The 18636-nt window shown below is 36.5% G+C and overlaps 2 protein-coding genes across 2 annotated transcripts; both read left to right on the top strand.

Annotated features, from left to right (window-relative positions):
* Positions 1-1700: 1700 nt before the first annotated feature.
* LOC131530578 (uncharacterized) lies at positions 1701-3067 on the top strand. The gene is made up of 5 exons (XM_058760931.1): positions 1701-1738; positions 1821-2153; positions 2291-2410; positions 2560-2636; positions 2941-3067. The coding sequence occupies exons 1-5, from the start codon at positions 1714-1716 to the stop codon at positions 3004-3006; spliced, it is 621 nt and encodes a 206-aa protein (XP_058616914.1). The 5' UTR covers positions 1701-1713; the 3' UTR covers positions 3007-3067.
* A 10610-nt stretch (positions 3068-13677) lies between these two features.
* On the top strand, positions 13678-18627 carry LOC131531038 (uncharacterized). Its single transcript, XM_058761589.1, has 9 exons — positions 13678-14035; positions 14148-14305; positions 14840-14926; positions 15024-15203; positions 15873-16010; positions 16783-16866; positions 17184-17674; positions 17772-18099; positions 18226-18627. Exons 2-9 carry the CDS (start codon positions 14153-14155, stop codon positions 18625-18627), a joined length of 1863 nt encoding a protein of 620 aa, XP_058617572.1. The 5' UTR covers positions 13678-14035; positions 14148-14152.
* Positions 18628-18636: the final 9 nt, after the last annotated feature.

Here is an 18636-nt window from a genome sequence, read left to right as displayed (position 1 = left end):
TTTGTGACCACCAGAGGACAGCATTGGCCCACTGACACTTAAAGGCGTCTTAAATGAATCAATAATATTCCACTTGATTTCATAGTTTGTCATCCAATGCATCCTAGACATGGCATGTTGTTACAGGTTGTGTGAGATTCAGCCAAAGACTTTCTAAAAGCACTCGACTGATGTTGAATGTAAACAGTCCTTTACTGTTGTGAGAGAGGGACTAGATGTACAGTAGAAACATGAGGAAGTGAAATCTGTGGGAATATGATCTTATGTCTTCTCTACAGATGTTTTTTGTGCATAATCTGGCATTTAGAAACAGATTCCACGGGCAGCTTGGTAGGTAGTCCGGGTTTTATGGACAATTCGAAGAGAATAATAACAACATGAGAATTTTGTTGCCACTTGATTTCAATTGAAATCATTCTTATTCAAAAATACATGTAAAAAAATGCAAAAAAAGAAAAAGATTGTTAATTAATTGTGTGTGCTTTTGTTGAAGCCACTTGTTTGCACTTCAGCTTATTTTTAAAATAATCGTGTTTAATATCTTAATTTCCAGAAAAAACTACATTACCCATGCTAGAAAATTCCACTAATAAGTATATTCCACAATATATATATATATATATATATATATATATATATATATATATATATATATATATATATATATATATATAATGTGTGTATGTGAGACCCTGGACCACAAAACCAATCATAAGGGTCAATTTTTCGAAATTGAGATTTATAAATCATCTGAAAGCTGAATAAATAAGCTTTCCATTGATGTGTGGTTTGTTATAATATGACAATATTTGGCCGAGATACAACTATTTGAAAATCTGGAATCTGAGGGTGCAAATCTAAATATTGAGAAAAGCACCTTTAAAGTTGTCCAAATGAAGTTCTTATCAATGCATATTACTAATCAAAAATTATGTTTTTATATATTTACGGCAGGAAATGTACAAAATATCTTCATGGAACCTGATCTTTACTTAATATCCTAATGATTTTAGGCATAATGGAAAAATGGATAATTTTGACCCATACAATGTATTTTTGGCTATTGCTACAAATATACCCCAGCGACTTAAGACTGGTTTTGTGGTCCAGGGTCACATATATATTGTGGAATATACTTATTGGTGGAATTTTCTGCACAGCATCATGGGTAATGTAGTTTTTTGCTGGAAATTAAGCTATTAAACATAATTATTTTATAAATAAGCTGAAATAATGCAAACAGGTGGCTTCAACAAAAGCACACACCATCGATTAACAACCTCTGAACTCACAGTAGGTCTGTCTTTAAAGTTTTGGGAGTTTTTGTTAAAAATCAATGGAGTTTTTACTTCTGGAACTAAACTGTTGCAAACGGAAGAAGCAGAAGATGCTTCTTAAAGAAGTTAGTTCTAAAGAAAACTGAAGGAAGGACGAAAGAATAGGTATAAGATGTTTTAGTTTCAACACACGAGCTAATTCCATCTTAAAACAGCAGAATTATGCATAGGATTGTTTCAAAATTGATTGAAAGTTTCATCATTTTTGGATTTTAAACATTTTTAGAAATACAATGCATAAAAATGAATGCATATAGTGCATTACAGGGCTAAAGATGGCTAAGAGGGACTTCCTCTCTCGTCTGTGTGGTCGAGGTTTCATAGTGTTTCCACTCACAGTACAAGTTTGAATGAAGATATTCATCTGGATCAGACAATGAAGATCATACAGCTTCACATCTGTGAGTTTATCACATTAGATTTGAGTCATTAAATGAGTTTTCTTGATTTTATGTCTTAATAGATGTTTAATTTCTCTCATAGATCTGTTGATGTGGTCTCAAGCCGCAGAGAGTGTAACAAACACAGCAGTAACTTTAGGAGCTGATGTGAATATAAGCTGTGATCTTGATATAGAGGAGATTTACTGGTACAGACAGAAATCACCAGATCCTCCAGTGTTCATCTTACGCACTTACAGCAGCACATATGAAGGAGCTAAATATGAAAACAGCATCTTCAAACTCAAATACTCGGTGAAAACTAACAGCTGTCTGTTCATCAGAAATATCAGCACTGATGAATTAGGAGTTTATTATTGTGTCAAAACTAGTGAACCATTAAAATTCAGCAACGGCACCAAAATCTACATCAGCGGTGAGTTATTTCTTCATTTCAGATGTATTTTATTTTATACAGATATGATACAGAATAACTAATATTTTATGAAGTGTCTTTGTTCTGTTAACGACTGAAATTGAATAAAAAATGATAAAACCAAAACTATTTTACAGACTCGATCCACAGGAATCAGACAGAATCAGATGATGATCCACAACATGAGACTCAATGGAGAAACCTGACCATCATCACATCTGTTCTGCTGAATGTGCTTCTGATCGTCGCACTGATAGGTTTGTGCTGCTTTTACTGCAAACATGTTCAGGTCTCACTGAACTAACTACAACTCTAAATCTACACAAATGTAACCACGCTACATGTGCTTTGTCTCTTTCACCTGTTTTAATGTGTGAACTAAGCGATGGTTCATTCATTGTTTCAGGTTTGCTGAAGAGACACATTGAAGCAACTGGAAGATCTAAAAATGACACTGCAGCTAAAAACTCAAATAATCCACAGGTAAGATATGTTTTCAATAAATGGTTTCTTTTTTTTTCTCCCTCAAATACCCGTCCTGGTGATTCATGTATAAATCCATTAAACTCCAAACAGCATGAACAAGATTCATTATTTGAATTATCTGAAATGTTTCAGATGTATGCTGTGCTGTTACACGACTTGCTGAAATACTTTATTGTGACTGAAAAAAAGCAAATAAATAAATGTAAAATAAATATTTTCATCTATTATAAGAATTTATTTGTGATAATGACAGACTGAATGTACATTTTGTCTTACATATTATAATATCTTCCTCTTTCAGTGTCCCGGAAACAGCAGGTCATGTCCAGAGCAGAGCACAACTGTCTACAGCCAATGTATGATGTAAAATACATTATAAATACAAATTATTATTTTTTTTTTACAAGCTAAAATTGATTTATTGTCATACATTTTATAAGTTTGGCATATGTGTGGTACTGTATAATTAATATAATGTTTTTTTCTTTCTTTCTGGTACTGTTTTGAGTGGAGATCTTGCTTATATATAATAGTAATAATCATCATTTTTCTTTATTATAAATGTGCTGACATGTTCACACTAGCAGCACAAGCTGTAAAGCACAGGGCAAATGCGTTTCTTAAGCCTGAAACAGCTTTTTACCTTTGCAATGTTCATGAAACTTCATGCAACAAATTATACTTGATCATAAATCAGCTGGCAGTCCTGAATTTTATTTATTTCATTCCCAGTTTCTGCAACATTGTCATGAAATCATGACATTTTCTGCCAGTTCTGCCATTTTGTGTTTTATTATTTAACATACAGCTGTAAATCAAGGAAACAAACCACAATAAATGTACCGGAGAGATTTTTTGGCTGGCATACTAATTGTTTTGTATATTTTTTATGCATATTGAAACATCTAACATCTGCACAGCTCTTGTTTGTGGTTTACACACAGCGTGGCTTCGTGCAAATGAATTGTTCCACTGGTTTGGTCACATGATAGACGACACAGTCTTATACACTTGCATGCAGCAGGTGGTTTAAACTCTGACCAAGTGAACATGAACACAAAATACTATGAGCAAATATACACTTAGACCTATTTTGCTACTGAGTTTCACACTTCCTATTCTATTCATCTTATTCATTTCCATACAGCTGTCAACAAAACATTTCAGCAGGAAAAAAATAACAGTTGTAACACCATCTGACCACAAAAAAAAAAAAAAAACTTAAACAAATTGAAATGTTACAGGTATGAAATTAGAGATTAATATTTTCAAAAAGAAAATATTTTTAAAAAGAAAAGAAAAAAGAAACTAAATGTGTAGTCAGCACAAACATGCCTTAACTTCCTCTTAACTGTGGTTACAATCACCCTGTTATTCAGAAAGCTATGAGGTAAAGTTTCATGTCTAAAGTTGTATGACAGACACGACACTGAATCCTGCTGAAGTGTTTTATCATGCAGCTTTAGCTCTGTGAGTTCATTGTACTGAATTAATATTTATAATGTGCTTTGTAAATTAACAAACTGATTTAATGTTTCATGACACAATTACATTCCAAATTGTTCTGACTCAAACCTAACACAGATATGTCTCATAAAACTATAGAGTAACAATATCTCCCTCGCTATGTTTAAGTAAAAGGTTTACATTTTAATATAAATAAGCATATGTGCTGATATGTAGGCCAATAACAGCAGTACTGAGAGAATGATGCTGCTTTTATACTTCTGTTTATATCAGGGTTCTGTCACTTCAGTCTGGTTTATTAGTTTGGTGACAGAGACCTAATACTCCTGTTTGCTGTTTTTGTGTGGGCACATTATTTTTTGTGTTTCTACACGTGACATGCTCCCCTGTATATTATTCTTGACACCAACCTCCTTGTTAACCCATTATTGGTTCATTTCTTTCTATTCATCTTCTTTTATCCCCTTTATTTTAAAATGGTGTTTGGCATCCAGCTTATTGGCGCAATACCGCCACCTTCTGTTCTGGAGTGTAGCTTAACATTAATTAATACATTTTACTAAAGCAAGATGCACTTTTTTAAGGAAGTAGAATGGTTTATTTAAACTCTGTAATAACTTCAAAAATGAATGCATTTCACTCATTTGAAACTGTAATAATAGTATATTTGTGAAACATATTTAACAAACGTTTCAGTGCTTATTTGAGTTCATGAGCCTGATTTTATTACAGTCAGTTTCAAACACACAAAAACAAAGTAAAACAAAACCCAGTATAACAAAGGAATGGAAAATAAAGGTACCTTTGAAAGTTACTCCCAAAATGTCACACACCCAACTTAACAACTTCATATTTAAATACAACACACGAGGAACCAGGAAAATTCATACCTATGTATGAACAAATTGGGAAATTCATCCTGTTCCTGTGTGTGTTTAACATCTGTAGCTCTGCATATTTTTCTGAAGGATCTAAAGTTAAATCAGTCTGATCTCAACAGTTTGTTTCAGTGTGGATCGCTTTGTGATTCTGTCACAATATTTTTCTGTCACTGAAGTATGGGTAGAGCTGCACTGAGGAAAAAAACCTACACTGGACCAGACAGAAAATCCACAGCACGTAAGTAACCACAGATACTGTTTTAAAGAGGGTGTTTGAATAAAAAACATAAAAACGCAGCAGTTAAATATATATATTATTAAGTTTTAGTTGTTTTAATTAAATAGCATATTATTATTATTATTATTATTATAAATCAAATAATACAAAAATAATCTGAAATCATAGAGGTCTATTGTCTTAGAATTACTTTGTCTAAACATGACACTAACAAAAATCATGGCTGGTCATATAAAATTGTCCCCTGAGTTTCCTTAAAGTCATTATGAGATCAAATTAACATTTTTAAATGTAATTTTGCTATATTTCTTATAAATTATTTATTAGTTTATTATTAAATATATATATTTTAAATTCACATTTCTTTCCTCTTTCAATGACGTTACGTCACTTCTCTTCTCTGATGACGTTCACTGGTGTGAGATCACAGCAATATTAAACGAGAATGATCAAACAATCCAACCAATTCCCAATCGATACTGGGACATATGCACAATGCCATGATATACAAACTGACAATTTGTCAAGCACACTTCAATTTGAATATGCTGTTTTCAGTTGACAAGAACCATAAGAATGACATAATATTAACATTTCTTTGTTTGTGCAGATGCTGGTTATTAATATATGTATTTCTACATCTGATAGACAAAAGGTTAGTAGACCTCAGTTAATATATTCGATAATAATCCATTAAAACCTTCCATTCTGTGCAGTTTTAACATAATTTATTAAAAAAAAAAAACATTTTTAGTTATTTTTAATCAAACTGTTCCCATTGTCAGAGCTGTGGTTATATATGGACCCATGTGTAAGTCTGACCTGGCTCATGTCCCAATCCAGCTGCCCTCTCTCTCACCCCTACTTCCTTGTATTTCTCTGTTGCTCTATGAAGCTCCACACACTAGTAAAAATATTTCAAAATATGATTGTGTAGCCATCTGATGCATGTATTACAAAATGGCCACTTTAAAAAAAGTCTTTGATTTGCTATTACAAATAACAATCACATACACACTGTATTTCCTTATTACTCTAATTCTACAAAATAAAAGCATTGATATATACAGCGAGTTTCAGAATTAGGCAATATTAATATATTAATCCCTGCACTTCTGTCTAGTTCGTTTTTGATTAAGGAAAGAGAGAGAAAGAATTGTTTTATTTTTATTATTATTTTTTTAAATTATTATTTTAGGATGCAGTCAAATGTAGAAGTTGCTAAACATCCTCAAATGAAAGCAAGAATACCTTCATTTAAAAATAAATAAATAAATTTTGTCAAATAAACAAATCCTGGTACTACACTCCTAGATCTTTCACAAAATGTTGTCCTGAACATATTTCGGGTGAATGTCACTTTCTTGATTTGAGTTTCTACAAAAGATTACAGTGACGTCATGTGGTAGAGATATGAATTGCAATGCAAATGTCTCAATGGAATGAATTAATGAATATGAATTATTGTTATTAATGAATATTATAAATATTAATATTAATATAAATGAAAATTATATTATTGAGATCACGGACCGATAGTAGATTGAAACATGACTGAAGTTGTTTTAACATGAATAAAACCATGACCAAAGGGAATTTGAACTTTTTCTGACTTATTTATTTATTTGCACTATATCTGAGCTTTCTGTATGGCTAAACTTTGCTGCCTACTGTGTCTTTCTTGAGTGTATAGTCACAATTGTTTGTAATGATGATCCAGAGAAATGGTAATGCATCTGTGCTGCATTTTCAAATGTCATATAAAGGGTCTGAACACTTATGTCAATGTGATATTTCAGTTTCTTTTAATAAATTTGCAAAGTTACCACAATTCTGCTTTTTTTTTTTTTGCTTTATCATTATGGAATATGCCTGATATATATTCTAAACAATATATAAAATTAAGGGGTCTGAATACTTTCTGAATTCACTGAATGTTTATATGTACATTTTTCATTTTTGTATTGTAAGCATTTTTATACATATTCAGTGCATTCAGGTTAAAGGTCTGAAGATGACTGAAGTCCAATCAGAGAAGCCCAGCTCTGACTTCCTGTCTGTGTGGTCGAGGTTTCATAGTGTTTCTGCTCACAGTAAGAGAAGTTTGAATGAAGATATTCATCTGGATCAGACAATGAAGATCATACAGCTTCAGATCTGTGAGTTTATCACATCACATTTGATTGAATCAGTAAATGGGTATTCTTATGATCTTAATAGATGTTTAATTTCTCTCATAGATCTGTTGATGTGGTCTCAAACCACAGAGAGTGTAACAAACACAGCAGTAACTTTAGGAGCTGATGTGAATATAAGCTGTGATCTTGATATAGAGGAGATTTACAAATCACCGGATCCTCCAGTGTTGATCTTACGCACTTACAGCAGCACATATGAAGGAGCTAAATATGAAAACAGCATCTTCAAACTCAAATACTCGGTGAAAACTAACAGTCGTCTGTTCATCAGAAATATCAGCACTGATGAATTAGGAGTTTATTATTGTGTCAAAACTAGTGAACCACAAAAATTCAGCAACGGCACCAACATCATTTTTAAACTATATGATGGATTTTCATATTGAATATACTTTATTCTTTTATGAAGAGCTCATATTTTTTGCAGTGAAATTGAATAAAGATTGAACTACAATCCTTTTATAGACTCAGTCCCAATTTATGTAACATTGTCAATATTTTTTTCTTCTAGTTCTGCAGTTTTATGTTTTATAGAGATTTGACATACAACTGGAAATTAAGTGTAAGGGAAACAAGGTCAATTTAGCTCAAAGGGAATCATTTATGATTTATAGGGAATTTGAACAGAATCACTATTTTACAGCTGATCACTGAATCGGCCGCCGAATCATTGAACGAGCCGTATTAACATCAACTCTGCAATAGATATTAAAATCCAAAACATAGTGAAAACACCATTAATAAGCACAAGATCGGCAGTTTGAGACATTAACTTGTAAGCACAAAACACAAGATATTTCTCTTTTCAATATAAATAAGACTTTATTTGATAAATCTAAGACAAACTAATCTAACACATGAACACACACATTCATACAAGTTGCAGAAAGAGAGAAAGTGAGGAAAGGATGAGTTTAAGAGAATGAAAATGTGAAATCCCAAGTTTATAGCAATATGTGCAATTGCATATAGACCTGAACAACCATCAATCACTTAATTAACCCTCGCATTGAGTTTCTCAATGAGGCTAAAATTTATATTAAATGCACCAGTTCAGTTAGAATCTGGAGGTTACTTGCTTGCGTTGCCTTTGTGTTAAGGGATTCCCTTTTGTTGTTGTCTTTGCAGAAAGGCGGTTTCCCAAGGTTGCTGATTGGCTGACAGTTCAGTGGTCATTGCAGTGATGTCTTGGGAAGCAATGGTTGGGAGTTGGCTGACGAATGGTTTCAGAGTCAGTTGCTGGTTGAAGTTTGAAGCGGGTGCAGTCGGAGCTGGACTTTGCGGCAAACTTAACTTAACAAAACTCTCACGGAAAGAAAATAAATTAAAAGAATAAAAGGATGTAACGAGACTAGGTGGTTTTTCTTCTCATCGTGGTGTTAAGTAGCTGCTGGTATGTAAGCCAGAGCACGCTCAAAGGGCGCTAAAAACAGCGTCAAAACTCGGTGGCAAAAAGCAAAAGCAAAAAGAGAGATTTGATGGTGTCCTGAGTTTTTAAACTCGGCTTTTGGACACATCCCAACTGGTGTCTTGACAAATTAGATATTATCTTGGCTCAGGTGTTGCTCTGTTTCTCCTCCCAATACATAAATCATACTATCTTTTCAGTCACATGGTCCGAATTTTCCCGCTCTTGTAGGATATAATTTTGGACATGGTTTCTATAACAAGGCTATGATACATTTGACAAAGAATTGATTGGAACAAACGTTTCAAGCAAGAAGATTCAAACACACACACATACTAAACATGAATATGAACCCTTAAGCTATTCAGTAGTTATTAAAAAGACATACACAATAAGTGATTACAACATGATAGTCACATGTGTTGGTTACATACATAATAGGGAGTTATGCATAGAAATGATTAGTTGCTTATGAGTCCTTTTAAGATGATTTTGGTGCATCTACACATAGAAGACAGTTTCTGTGCCATTCTGTGCGCATAAGGACATGTTCTGTGAAGACTAGTGAGGTTAAAAGGTCTCAAAGAATTTCAGTCTGGTCTGTCTTCTAGGTGGGGGAACCCACTCCAAGAAAGTCTGTAGCTCGTGATTTCTATCACAGATTTACATGGGATGGTCACGCGGTGCATCTCTTTGACCATTAATCTTGGCTGTTTGCCCCAAATTTGACAATCTCCTTCCTGAGTTGGAATTGTCAATAATTATTTTTTTGTTCGAATGCTGTGAGCTGCTCAAAGCTGCTAGTTGATGGACTTGCTTCAGACATCATACCATCTCATTCCTATTTAATTTAAAATAGGAAAAAAACAATACTTAAGTTAATCTTTCTTTAAGCCAATCAAAATAGTGTATCACATGTTGTCCCGCCTCTTAGCTGTACTCATTGGTTGAATCTGCACAGGCAAGTTAGGTTTTGAGACTACGCAGATCGCGAAACACAGAGAGAGAGCACGTCTTATTGCTGATTGAAAAAAAAACCTTATATATTGTCAGGAGATCGCTGTGGAACAGCATCAATTGTTCATCTGTTTCATTAATTCAGTTCCTTGTGTTTCTTGGTGCGTTTTGTCAATTGTTTTGTTATATTGAGCAATATTGATCTGGTTAGCCTAACTGGCTAAACAACATGCTGTGTAACTGCGTAACGTGCTGTTGCATCTCATTTATTAAGATCAAGTTACAATAACATTGACTAATCTAATTTCTGTGAAATGTGAAATTGTACTTTTATAGTATAACTTTCTATATGAAGTTCTACGTTGTTTATTAATTGTGATGTTGAGGTATAAGAGCTTTTTGTGGGCCATATGAGCCATTCATCCTAAATGAGGGTGTAAGATCTATTTTCTTGAATATTGAATGTGTGTGTTAGAAATGACACATATTGGTGTATTTTTAATTTCCCTTGTACTGTGGAACTTATAGTATAATCTTTGAAATTGAGATAATGTTTAATGATTATTCTATCAGATGAAGAAATTGTTAACATTTTGAAAAGCAGTGTTTATATTTGTAACATATGGAAGTTATTTTCATGGAAACTGTGATCCTTAGGCCTAATGGATGATGTGAATGTTTAAACAAGTGTTTTACAATTACCTGTTTTGTAAATGCAGGTCAGGTCTTTTCACAACGAGGGTTTTCCGTTGTTGCTACTGTGAAAGTGTTGAACATTTGATGGCGAGCCACCCATTTGGATTTCCTGGATTCCCTGTCTGATTGAGAACTGAGCTCGGAAGTTCTAAGAACCGTCATGCGGTAGGACTGTCACCAACAAAGGAATTAATAGACATTGGAGAACATTTTGTTGTTTTACCCTTTTGGAAGACTACGTGAATTGCCGAACTGGTTGCATCTGATACACATACACTGATAAACACACACACCAACATTTGTTTAAAAAAAGGGGGTTTTATTTAATTTGGTTTGTATGCCGGCTATATTATATTGTTATTCTGTACAATACTTTCTACTAAAGTTATAATGACATTTGTCAGAAAGAATTTGTCTTTTCATTGTGTTACAAGATCTTACTTGAATCTCTTACGAACCTAGTGCCTGTGTATTTGCCTGTAGAAGGGTTACACATAAATCTTGGCGAGCCAGCCAGGAGATTCTGTTGTAAGACAAGTAACTACAACTGAATACCTTTCAATTTAATAAGTACTGCATGTGAAGATGGAAATAATTTATTCTGAGAATATTAAAGTGCCAAATTCTGTTATTGTCAGTGGGCTAAGTGGCACTAAATCAGATAAAGAGGTCTTTGACTATCTCAAGCAGTTTGGTTCAATTTCAAGATCAATTGAGGTTACCCATCCTGATTCAGAGCATGGCAACCAGATCATTGTAGAGTATACATATAGTGATGCAGTGGAGGCCCTTCAGGATAGCTTACCTTTAGATAGACCATGTATCGCTAATCCTAACATAATTCACCACATTGCAAGCCTATCCAGTGTTTATAGTAATGAGAAGGGTTCAGCAGCAACAAGTACCTTTCTGTCTGAGTTGAAAAATTTAGCCAAATTGAGTGGTAAATCCTTCGAGGATGTTCTCAAAGAAGAGCTTGGCAGAATAACTGAGTCTATTGGAGAGTGTGAGCACACTACAGGGTCAAAAATATCTCAAGGACCCAGTCCAGTCTCCCCACTCAAAGAGTCAGTTGAAATCCCTTCATCAGCACATGAATCTTCATACTGTGCACATACCGTGCAAGAACCTGACTTTTCTTCTGAGCAAAGCTCTTCCCTTCATGGACCATCACACGCGGAGCCCAAAGTTTTACCTTCATCTACAGAAAATACTTTTCGGCTGTCCCCTGATCAATTGAGTACACCAGAAGTGCAGTGTGTAGTTGTAGAACATATAGTGAAGAGCACTGAAATAGCTACACATTTCCAGTCTGCTGTTAGGCTGAAGCCTTTTTCAGGTAGAATTCCTTGCCCTAACTATGAAGTTGATTATGACACGTGGCGCAGCAGTCTGGAATTTTACATGACTGATCCTTCTCTATCAGATGTGATGTTGGTGAGGAGGATTGTGGATAGTCTGCTACCTCCCGCAGCAACATGATCTCACAGAATTCCGTGTAATGTTCACGGACTTAATTAACCTCCGAATCTGTGGTGGCATCACGGAATCGCCGAAAATTCCGTGATGGGCTCACAGAAAAAAATCCGTGATGGGCTCACAGAAGTGATACCAATGTAAGTCAGTGACAGGCATCAGCCATGCTCCACGCACGGATCCACTGGTTCAACACTTTCAATATGCCGACGCGATAATTTATCGTCATCATTATTGTTCAGAACTGGGTAGGTTTAGGGTAGGGGTGGGGTCAGGTACTCCAGTGAAAGTATAACTGCATCGGAGTCACTCTTTTTACGTGGTCCGATGCAGCACTGGTGTTGAACCAGTAAATCCGTGCGTGGACCACGGCTGATGCCTTCTGTGAGCCCATCACGGAATTTTTGGCGATTCCGTGATGTCACCACAGATTCGGAGGTTAATTAAGTCCGTGAACATTACACGAATTCTGTGAGATCAGGTTGCCCGCAGCTGATGTGGTCAAACCATTAGGCCCCAGAGCCAATTCAAAGGCCTATCTGGATTTGCTTGACTCAGCTTATGCAACTTTTGAGGATGGAGACAAGCTTTTCGTAAAATTCCTTAACACCAATCAGAATCCCGGTGAGAAGCCATCTAGCTATCTGCAGCGTTTACAAATAGCTTTAAACACTATCCTGAAGAAGAAAACCATCTCGGACAGTGATGCAAACAAACAGCTCCTCAAGCAATTTTGTAGAGGATGCTGGAACAATAACATAATTAGCACACTACAGCTTGAGCAGAAGAAGCATCATTCCCCTACCTTTACTGAGCTTTTGTTGCTGCTTAGGACAGAAGAAGACAGGATAGCAGCTAAAGAAAGCAGGATGAAGCAGCATTTAGGGCTTGCAAAAGCAAAAGCATTGTCCAACACCCAAGCCACATTCATTTCAGAGCCAGATGGTTTTGATGCAAGTGAGCTGGTTGATGGTTTCTCTTCAACAGTAAAGCAGATTCAAAAACAAATAGCTGACCTTCAAGCACAACTGGCAGCTCTTACCAGTTCCAAAAGAGATGTTTCAGGGAAGGTTAAAGTGGCAAAGGAAAAAAAGTCAAAATTAAGCGACAGCCACACACCCAAGAAACAAGTAACGACCAACACTGCTGGGGTAAGCAAGAGACCAAAACCTTAATATTGTTTTCAGTGTGGTGAGGATGGGCATATCACCAGCGGTTGCGATAATCCCCCCAACCCAGCGCTTGTTTCAGCAAAAAGAAAAGAGCTGCAGAGGAAACAAGAGCTCTGGGAGAAGGAGGAAAATGGGGCTAAACAGAAAACATCCCCTCCTTTAAATTAGGGGAAGTTCCTGTCGAGGAGCTGACAGGAACTGAACCACATACAAGCTCCCATAACAGGTGTAACGTCTTTCTAGGATCAGTGATGGCTGATTACACTTTGTTTAAAAAAAAAACCCTTTTAGCCTTTTGACATTTGCATATAAATTACTGACCTGGCCTCAGCATTTACATTTATATGGGTACTAAATTGCAGATGGTCTTTATCACTATCAAAAGGATGCTAAACAGATCGTCTGTATCAAGCTTCAAACACATTCCACAGAAGGGGGGGTGACCCCCCGTGCCCAGCTGCCGCAGGATAGTCCGACAATATTTCAGAAATGTCGAGCAATGTCGAACTGCACAGCCAATCGCGTCGAAGCGCTATGACATTTGGGCCAATCGCGTCGAAGCGCTATAACATTTCCAGCCAATCAAAAAGCGCGATTCTTAACATTTTCTTAACATTCGTGACATTTGACCAATCAGAGTACAGAGGGATGTCGACGGCACGTTTCCGCGTATCACCGCTAGGTGGAGGGGTCAGCGCTTCTAGTCAGGTGTCAATCAAATTGCCGAACCGCGCCGAAGGTGTACGAAATAATCCTCAGGGGGCGTGTCAGAGGTCAAAAAAGTTCAGTACTGAAGTTCATGACCGTGACGAGCGTCATTGCCGCGGAGCTCAGCATCATTTTACGGACGACAGCGAAACTTCATTTTATAATCAAATACAGCGGCATTACGGATTACGACAGGTAAGTAATGATAATCTAATTTCTAACGTTACATGTTTAATTTTTATTTTATTTTTTAAATTTATTTATTCGTTTTTAATTATTCTTTCAAAACTGTTTCATCGAACTCAAGAAAAAATGTCTGGCAAACAAAAAAAATCGCATAAAGCGATGTCGGACGCTGAATGGATTTCGCGTCTTAAAAAGTTTGCCAGCACAGGAATTTGGCCATCAAATGAGGGTAACAGGCCAGCTCCTCGACAAAAGAAGTGGTTCGAGATTTATCAAAGGGTGAGTGAGTGTTTGTTACCTTTGCATGACGTGTTTGTTGACTTGCATAATCGAACATTATTAGTATCTTTGTTTAATGTATTTGCATAACAGAACAACAGATTAGGCTTCAGTACAAACATGTACCTGATCCCATTCATTAGGACAATGTAATGTGATGGTTGTGTTATGTTATGGCTTACACCAATGTAAACCAGGTGTCATAATTGTTTATAGACATTTATGTAGATAATGTTGCAGGTATTTTGAGATTTATGTCATACTGTTAATGAAAAGCTACATTAAAGCTTTGTGTGTACTGGGAGATTCAGAGATTTGAGAAGGTGGGGGAAGGGATGGGTGGTTTGAAGGTGTGAAATGTTCCTCTCTTGTTTGTCTCTCCTTTAAAGAGAGATGCCAGCTGTAACATTATATATAAGATAAATAGTGACTCATGTCCTAGAAATTAATCAATTAATGAATTAATATGTGAATTTAATGCTCTGTTAAGGGACTCACTTGTTTTGTGCATTACATTTGTTATAATGCTTACAGATTGAGAAATGTCCAATGCAGTCTCGTGGCCAGACAACCTTGCTTGGAGGTGTGCTGAAATGCATCTGTGGTTTTCACACTCCAAAGGTAACATTAATGTAGCAAGTATTTTTAGTTAGTATTATTTACTGAAATGGTTTTCTTTCTGAATTGTTATATATTTTTTTTTGGTTGTCTTAAGCAGCCCACTGCCTCTACTGGACCAGCACAAAGGGTGGTGGAACAACCTGCTGCTGCTGGAACAGCAAAGGAGGCCATGGAGCAGAGTCAGCCTGAGCCCCAGCACCATCCCCCTCCCCAGCCCCAGCCCCAGCCCCAGCCTACTGCACCTGTGGCAACAAGAGTTGCACCACAATTGTCAATGGTAAGAATTAAAATTAATTTTTTTTTAAAAGCATTGAAGTATAAGTTCAGTTCAAATTTGAGGAAGTACAGAAAGTAAGAAGAAAAAAAGAAAAAGCAAGAAAACTATGAGAGGCTGGCTAAAACCTGCTAATTGTCACACCTCTTGTACAGTGGGGGCAGCTGTTGTCTGCTGATTGGTCGGTTTGAATATCTCAGATTTGGTGTAAGTCACATGGTCATGGATAAAAGAAGAATGTAACCTGTGTGCTTTCTCTCTTTCATCTCTGGGCTCTACTCTTGGATTGTCCTCTTCCTCTCTAACTGAGCTCTGCCTGGGTTGAAGGTCACTGAGCTAGACTCATGTCCCTCATGGCATCTTTTTCTATACTTCTCATGTGTTAAAGCTACATTTTCTCTTTTTCATTCTCTATTTCAGGTAACATTCCACATACACACTGGCTATTATTAATTGTACACATGTTAATAATTATTCCATCATGCAAATACTTTGTAGCTATTTCAAGAGTAACCTAAGTCAGTACTGCTAATAAATCATTCCGCTTATGGACTACTTTTCCGTTCTGAAATAAGTGAAGGCTGCTTTTACTTAAAATAGTAATATTAATATAAATAGTAATAAATGCTATTATAACACATTCTGTCTTCTCACTGAAATGCCCCTTTTTAGTTTACCAAATCAAGATTTACTGGCTCTCACATTGCTGCAGCAAAGCCAAATCTTAGTGTGGCCAGGAGACCTTCTCGGGTTGAAGACCAGCCCAGCGCAGCAGTGTCTAGTGCCTCAGTACCAAGCACCACTGTCTCTGTAAGTACTAGCATAATCTACATTGTATTTTATGAAGTCACGTTCCATGTTCCATTCTATCTAAATGATTAAACTTTTAAAAATATTTTTTTAATACCAGAAGACCATATTTTAATAAAGGAAAAAGCAATATTATATAGAATAAATAGATTTCATACAAACTACCATTCAAAAGTTTTTTTGTTTTTTTTAAGAAATAGATAGTTTTATTGGACAAGGAGGCATTAAATTGGTCAAAAATCTCAGTAAAGACATTTAATGTTACAAAAGATTTCTATTCAATACATAATGTTACAAAGGATTTCTATTTCGAATAAATGCTGTTAATTCTGAAAACACCTCTGTAATGCAGTTTTATTAAGCATCAGCCATTTTCACATTTTCAGCTAATAGTAATAAATGTTTATGTTCAAGAGAATGATTTCTGAAGGATCATGTAACACTGAAGACTGGAGTAATGATGCTGAAAATGTGTTCTTGCCACCATAGAAATAAATTACATTTCACAATTTTAAATTGTAGTAATGTTTCACAATGTAACAAAATTATATATATATATATATATATATATATATATATATATATATATATATATTTAGTTTTTACTGTATTTTTGATCATATGCAACCTTGGTGAGCAGAATAGGTTTCTTTTATAAACATTTGGACCCCAAACCTTTAAACTGTAGTGTATGATTTCATCTAGGATGGGTTAAAGTTATTGTAATGTTATATTTACAAAATCTGTTATATTTCACTTCATGATTGTACAGACACCAGATCCTCAAGTTCCAGCCCCTGTCCCCAGAGCCACTGTAGATGTGTCCAGTCCTGCGCAGCCATGCAGTATTGTCTCAGTAAGTAATTTCATATTCTGTTGGTCTAAAAATGTAAGTAAATCAGCTGTCGTTTGTAAAATTACAGAAAATTTTAGATATTAAACAGGATTTCAGAATATTTGTTTTTTTCGTTCCTTTTTTTGGATGACAGCAGTGGATAATATAAAGTTATCAGTTTCATTGTCAAACTAATCATTGTAATACCAAAGGTATTCAAGTGAAAACTATAATTGCAATGATAATTTTATGTGAAAGAAGTCATGGATAAAAAGTAAAATGCTTATTAAATGAATTACTTTCCTTGACTAAATGTTTTGTCTTTTTTTCCTTAACAGACAGCTCCTTCTGGGTCATTATTGCAAGCTCCAGCTGTAGTTTCACTTCCTCGTTTGTGGTCGGAGACCTTGCCACCAGAGGATCACAAGTGGATTGGCAAAAGGCTTTTCAAAATGGGATCCAAGGGAAAGCCAGAGCTTCGTGATAACCTCCAGCTCTGGTATTACCCACCACAGCCAGCACTTATCTACAATCAGGCTCCAGCTCCAGACAGATTCTTTTGTCATTATCTTCTGCTGTGGATGCCGTACAAGCTGTGGAGGGTCAAGATTCTCTGTCCCAATCCTGCCTGCGGACAACATCAGCTGACAGGAGGTGGTCTGCACAAAAGGGCACGGCAGGTTCTAGACATTGACAGAACATATAACATGGTCACAGAAACCCTCATCTGTACCAAATGTAGAGCCTCGCATGTGTCCTGGAGTCATACTGTCCTGCAACAGCTAGATCTGGGCCATCGCTCTGAGTTTCAGGTCATCCTCACACGGAAGTAAGTACACTTTCATTCCTCATCCAGTTGTTAGCCCATCATCACATATATATGCAAATACAGAATGTATGAATGTGTGGATTTTGCTTTTCCTAAGGTATGCCTGTGATATGCGGGTCATCCGGCTCCTGCGTGAGCGTGGCTTAGGCAACAGCCCCACGCGGGTGATCAAGCAGCTGCGTGAAAACCACAGCGAGCAGTGGCTCCATCGTCTGGCCCGGTACACCACCCAATGTGTTGACTTCCTCAATCAACCCGGGGTGATGCCGGTAAAATTCCAGGAGCCCCCAGAGCCTACAGTGGTGCCAAGCTGCAAGTGGCTGCTCACCGTCTACAGCCAAGACATCCTGACAAGGCTGGATGAAATACATGCAAGGATAACATCCACCTATGGCTCTGTCTTGAAGATGGATTCCACTAAAAAGGTTAGTTGTGGATTTTTGTTTCTTAATGCTGTTGTTTATATACCGGCACGTCACTGTATCTGTATTTTACATGGTGTGATGTTTGATTACATTTACAGCGTAACTTCAATTCATCTCTTATTACAGATCACCAAGAAGCTGGCTGGGACAGCGAGGGGAACGGGACTCTGGCTTACCTCTGTTGGCAACGAGTTTGGTCAGGTGCTCATAAGTGTGCTGACAGCCCAGGAAGGAGCAGGACTGGACATGATGGTAGACGGTCTGGTGAAAAGATACCAGCAGGCTGGTGTGGATCCACCTGCTGTGTTGTACGTGGACTGTGGGTGCTGCACCGAGCTGGGCGAGACCAAGCTGAAAACCAGATTCAGAGGCTGGCCAGATCTCGTGATACGCTTGGACATCTGGCATTTTATGCGCAGGATTGCCTTGGGGTGTACAACTGATGCCCATCAGCTGTACCCCATCTTCATGTCACGGCTATCAGCATGCATCTTTGAATGGGATGCGGCTGATGTCTCTATGCCATAAAGCAAAGAG

This window comes from Onychostoma macrolepis, chromosome 22 (genome assembly GCF_012432095.1).
Source record: "Onychostoma macrolepis isolate SWU-2019 chromosome 22, ASM1243209v1, whole genome shotgun sequence".
Taxonomy (NCBI): domain Eukaryota; kingdom Metazoa; phylum Chordata; class Actinopteri; order Cypriniformes; family Cyprinidae; genus Onychostoma; species Onychostoma macrolepis.
Note: the sequence above shows the minus strand (reverse complement) of the source record. Positions and strands in the feature narration are given on the sequence as shown.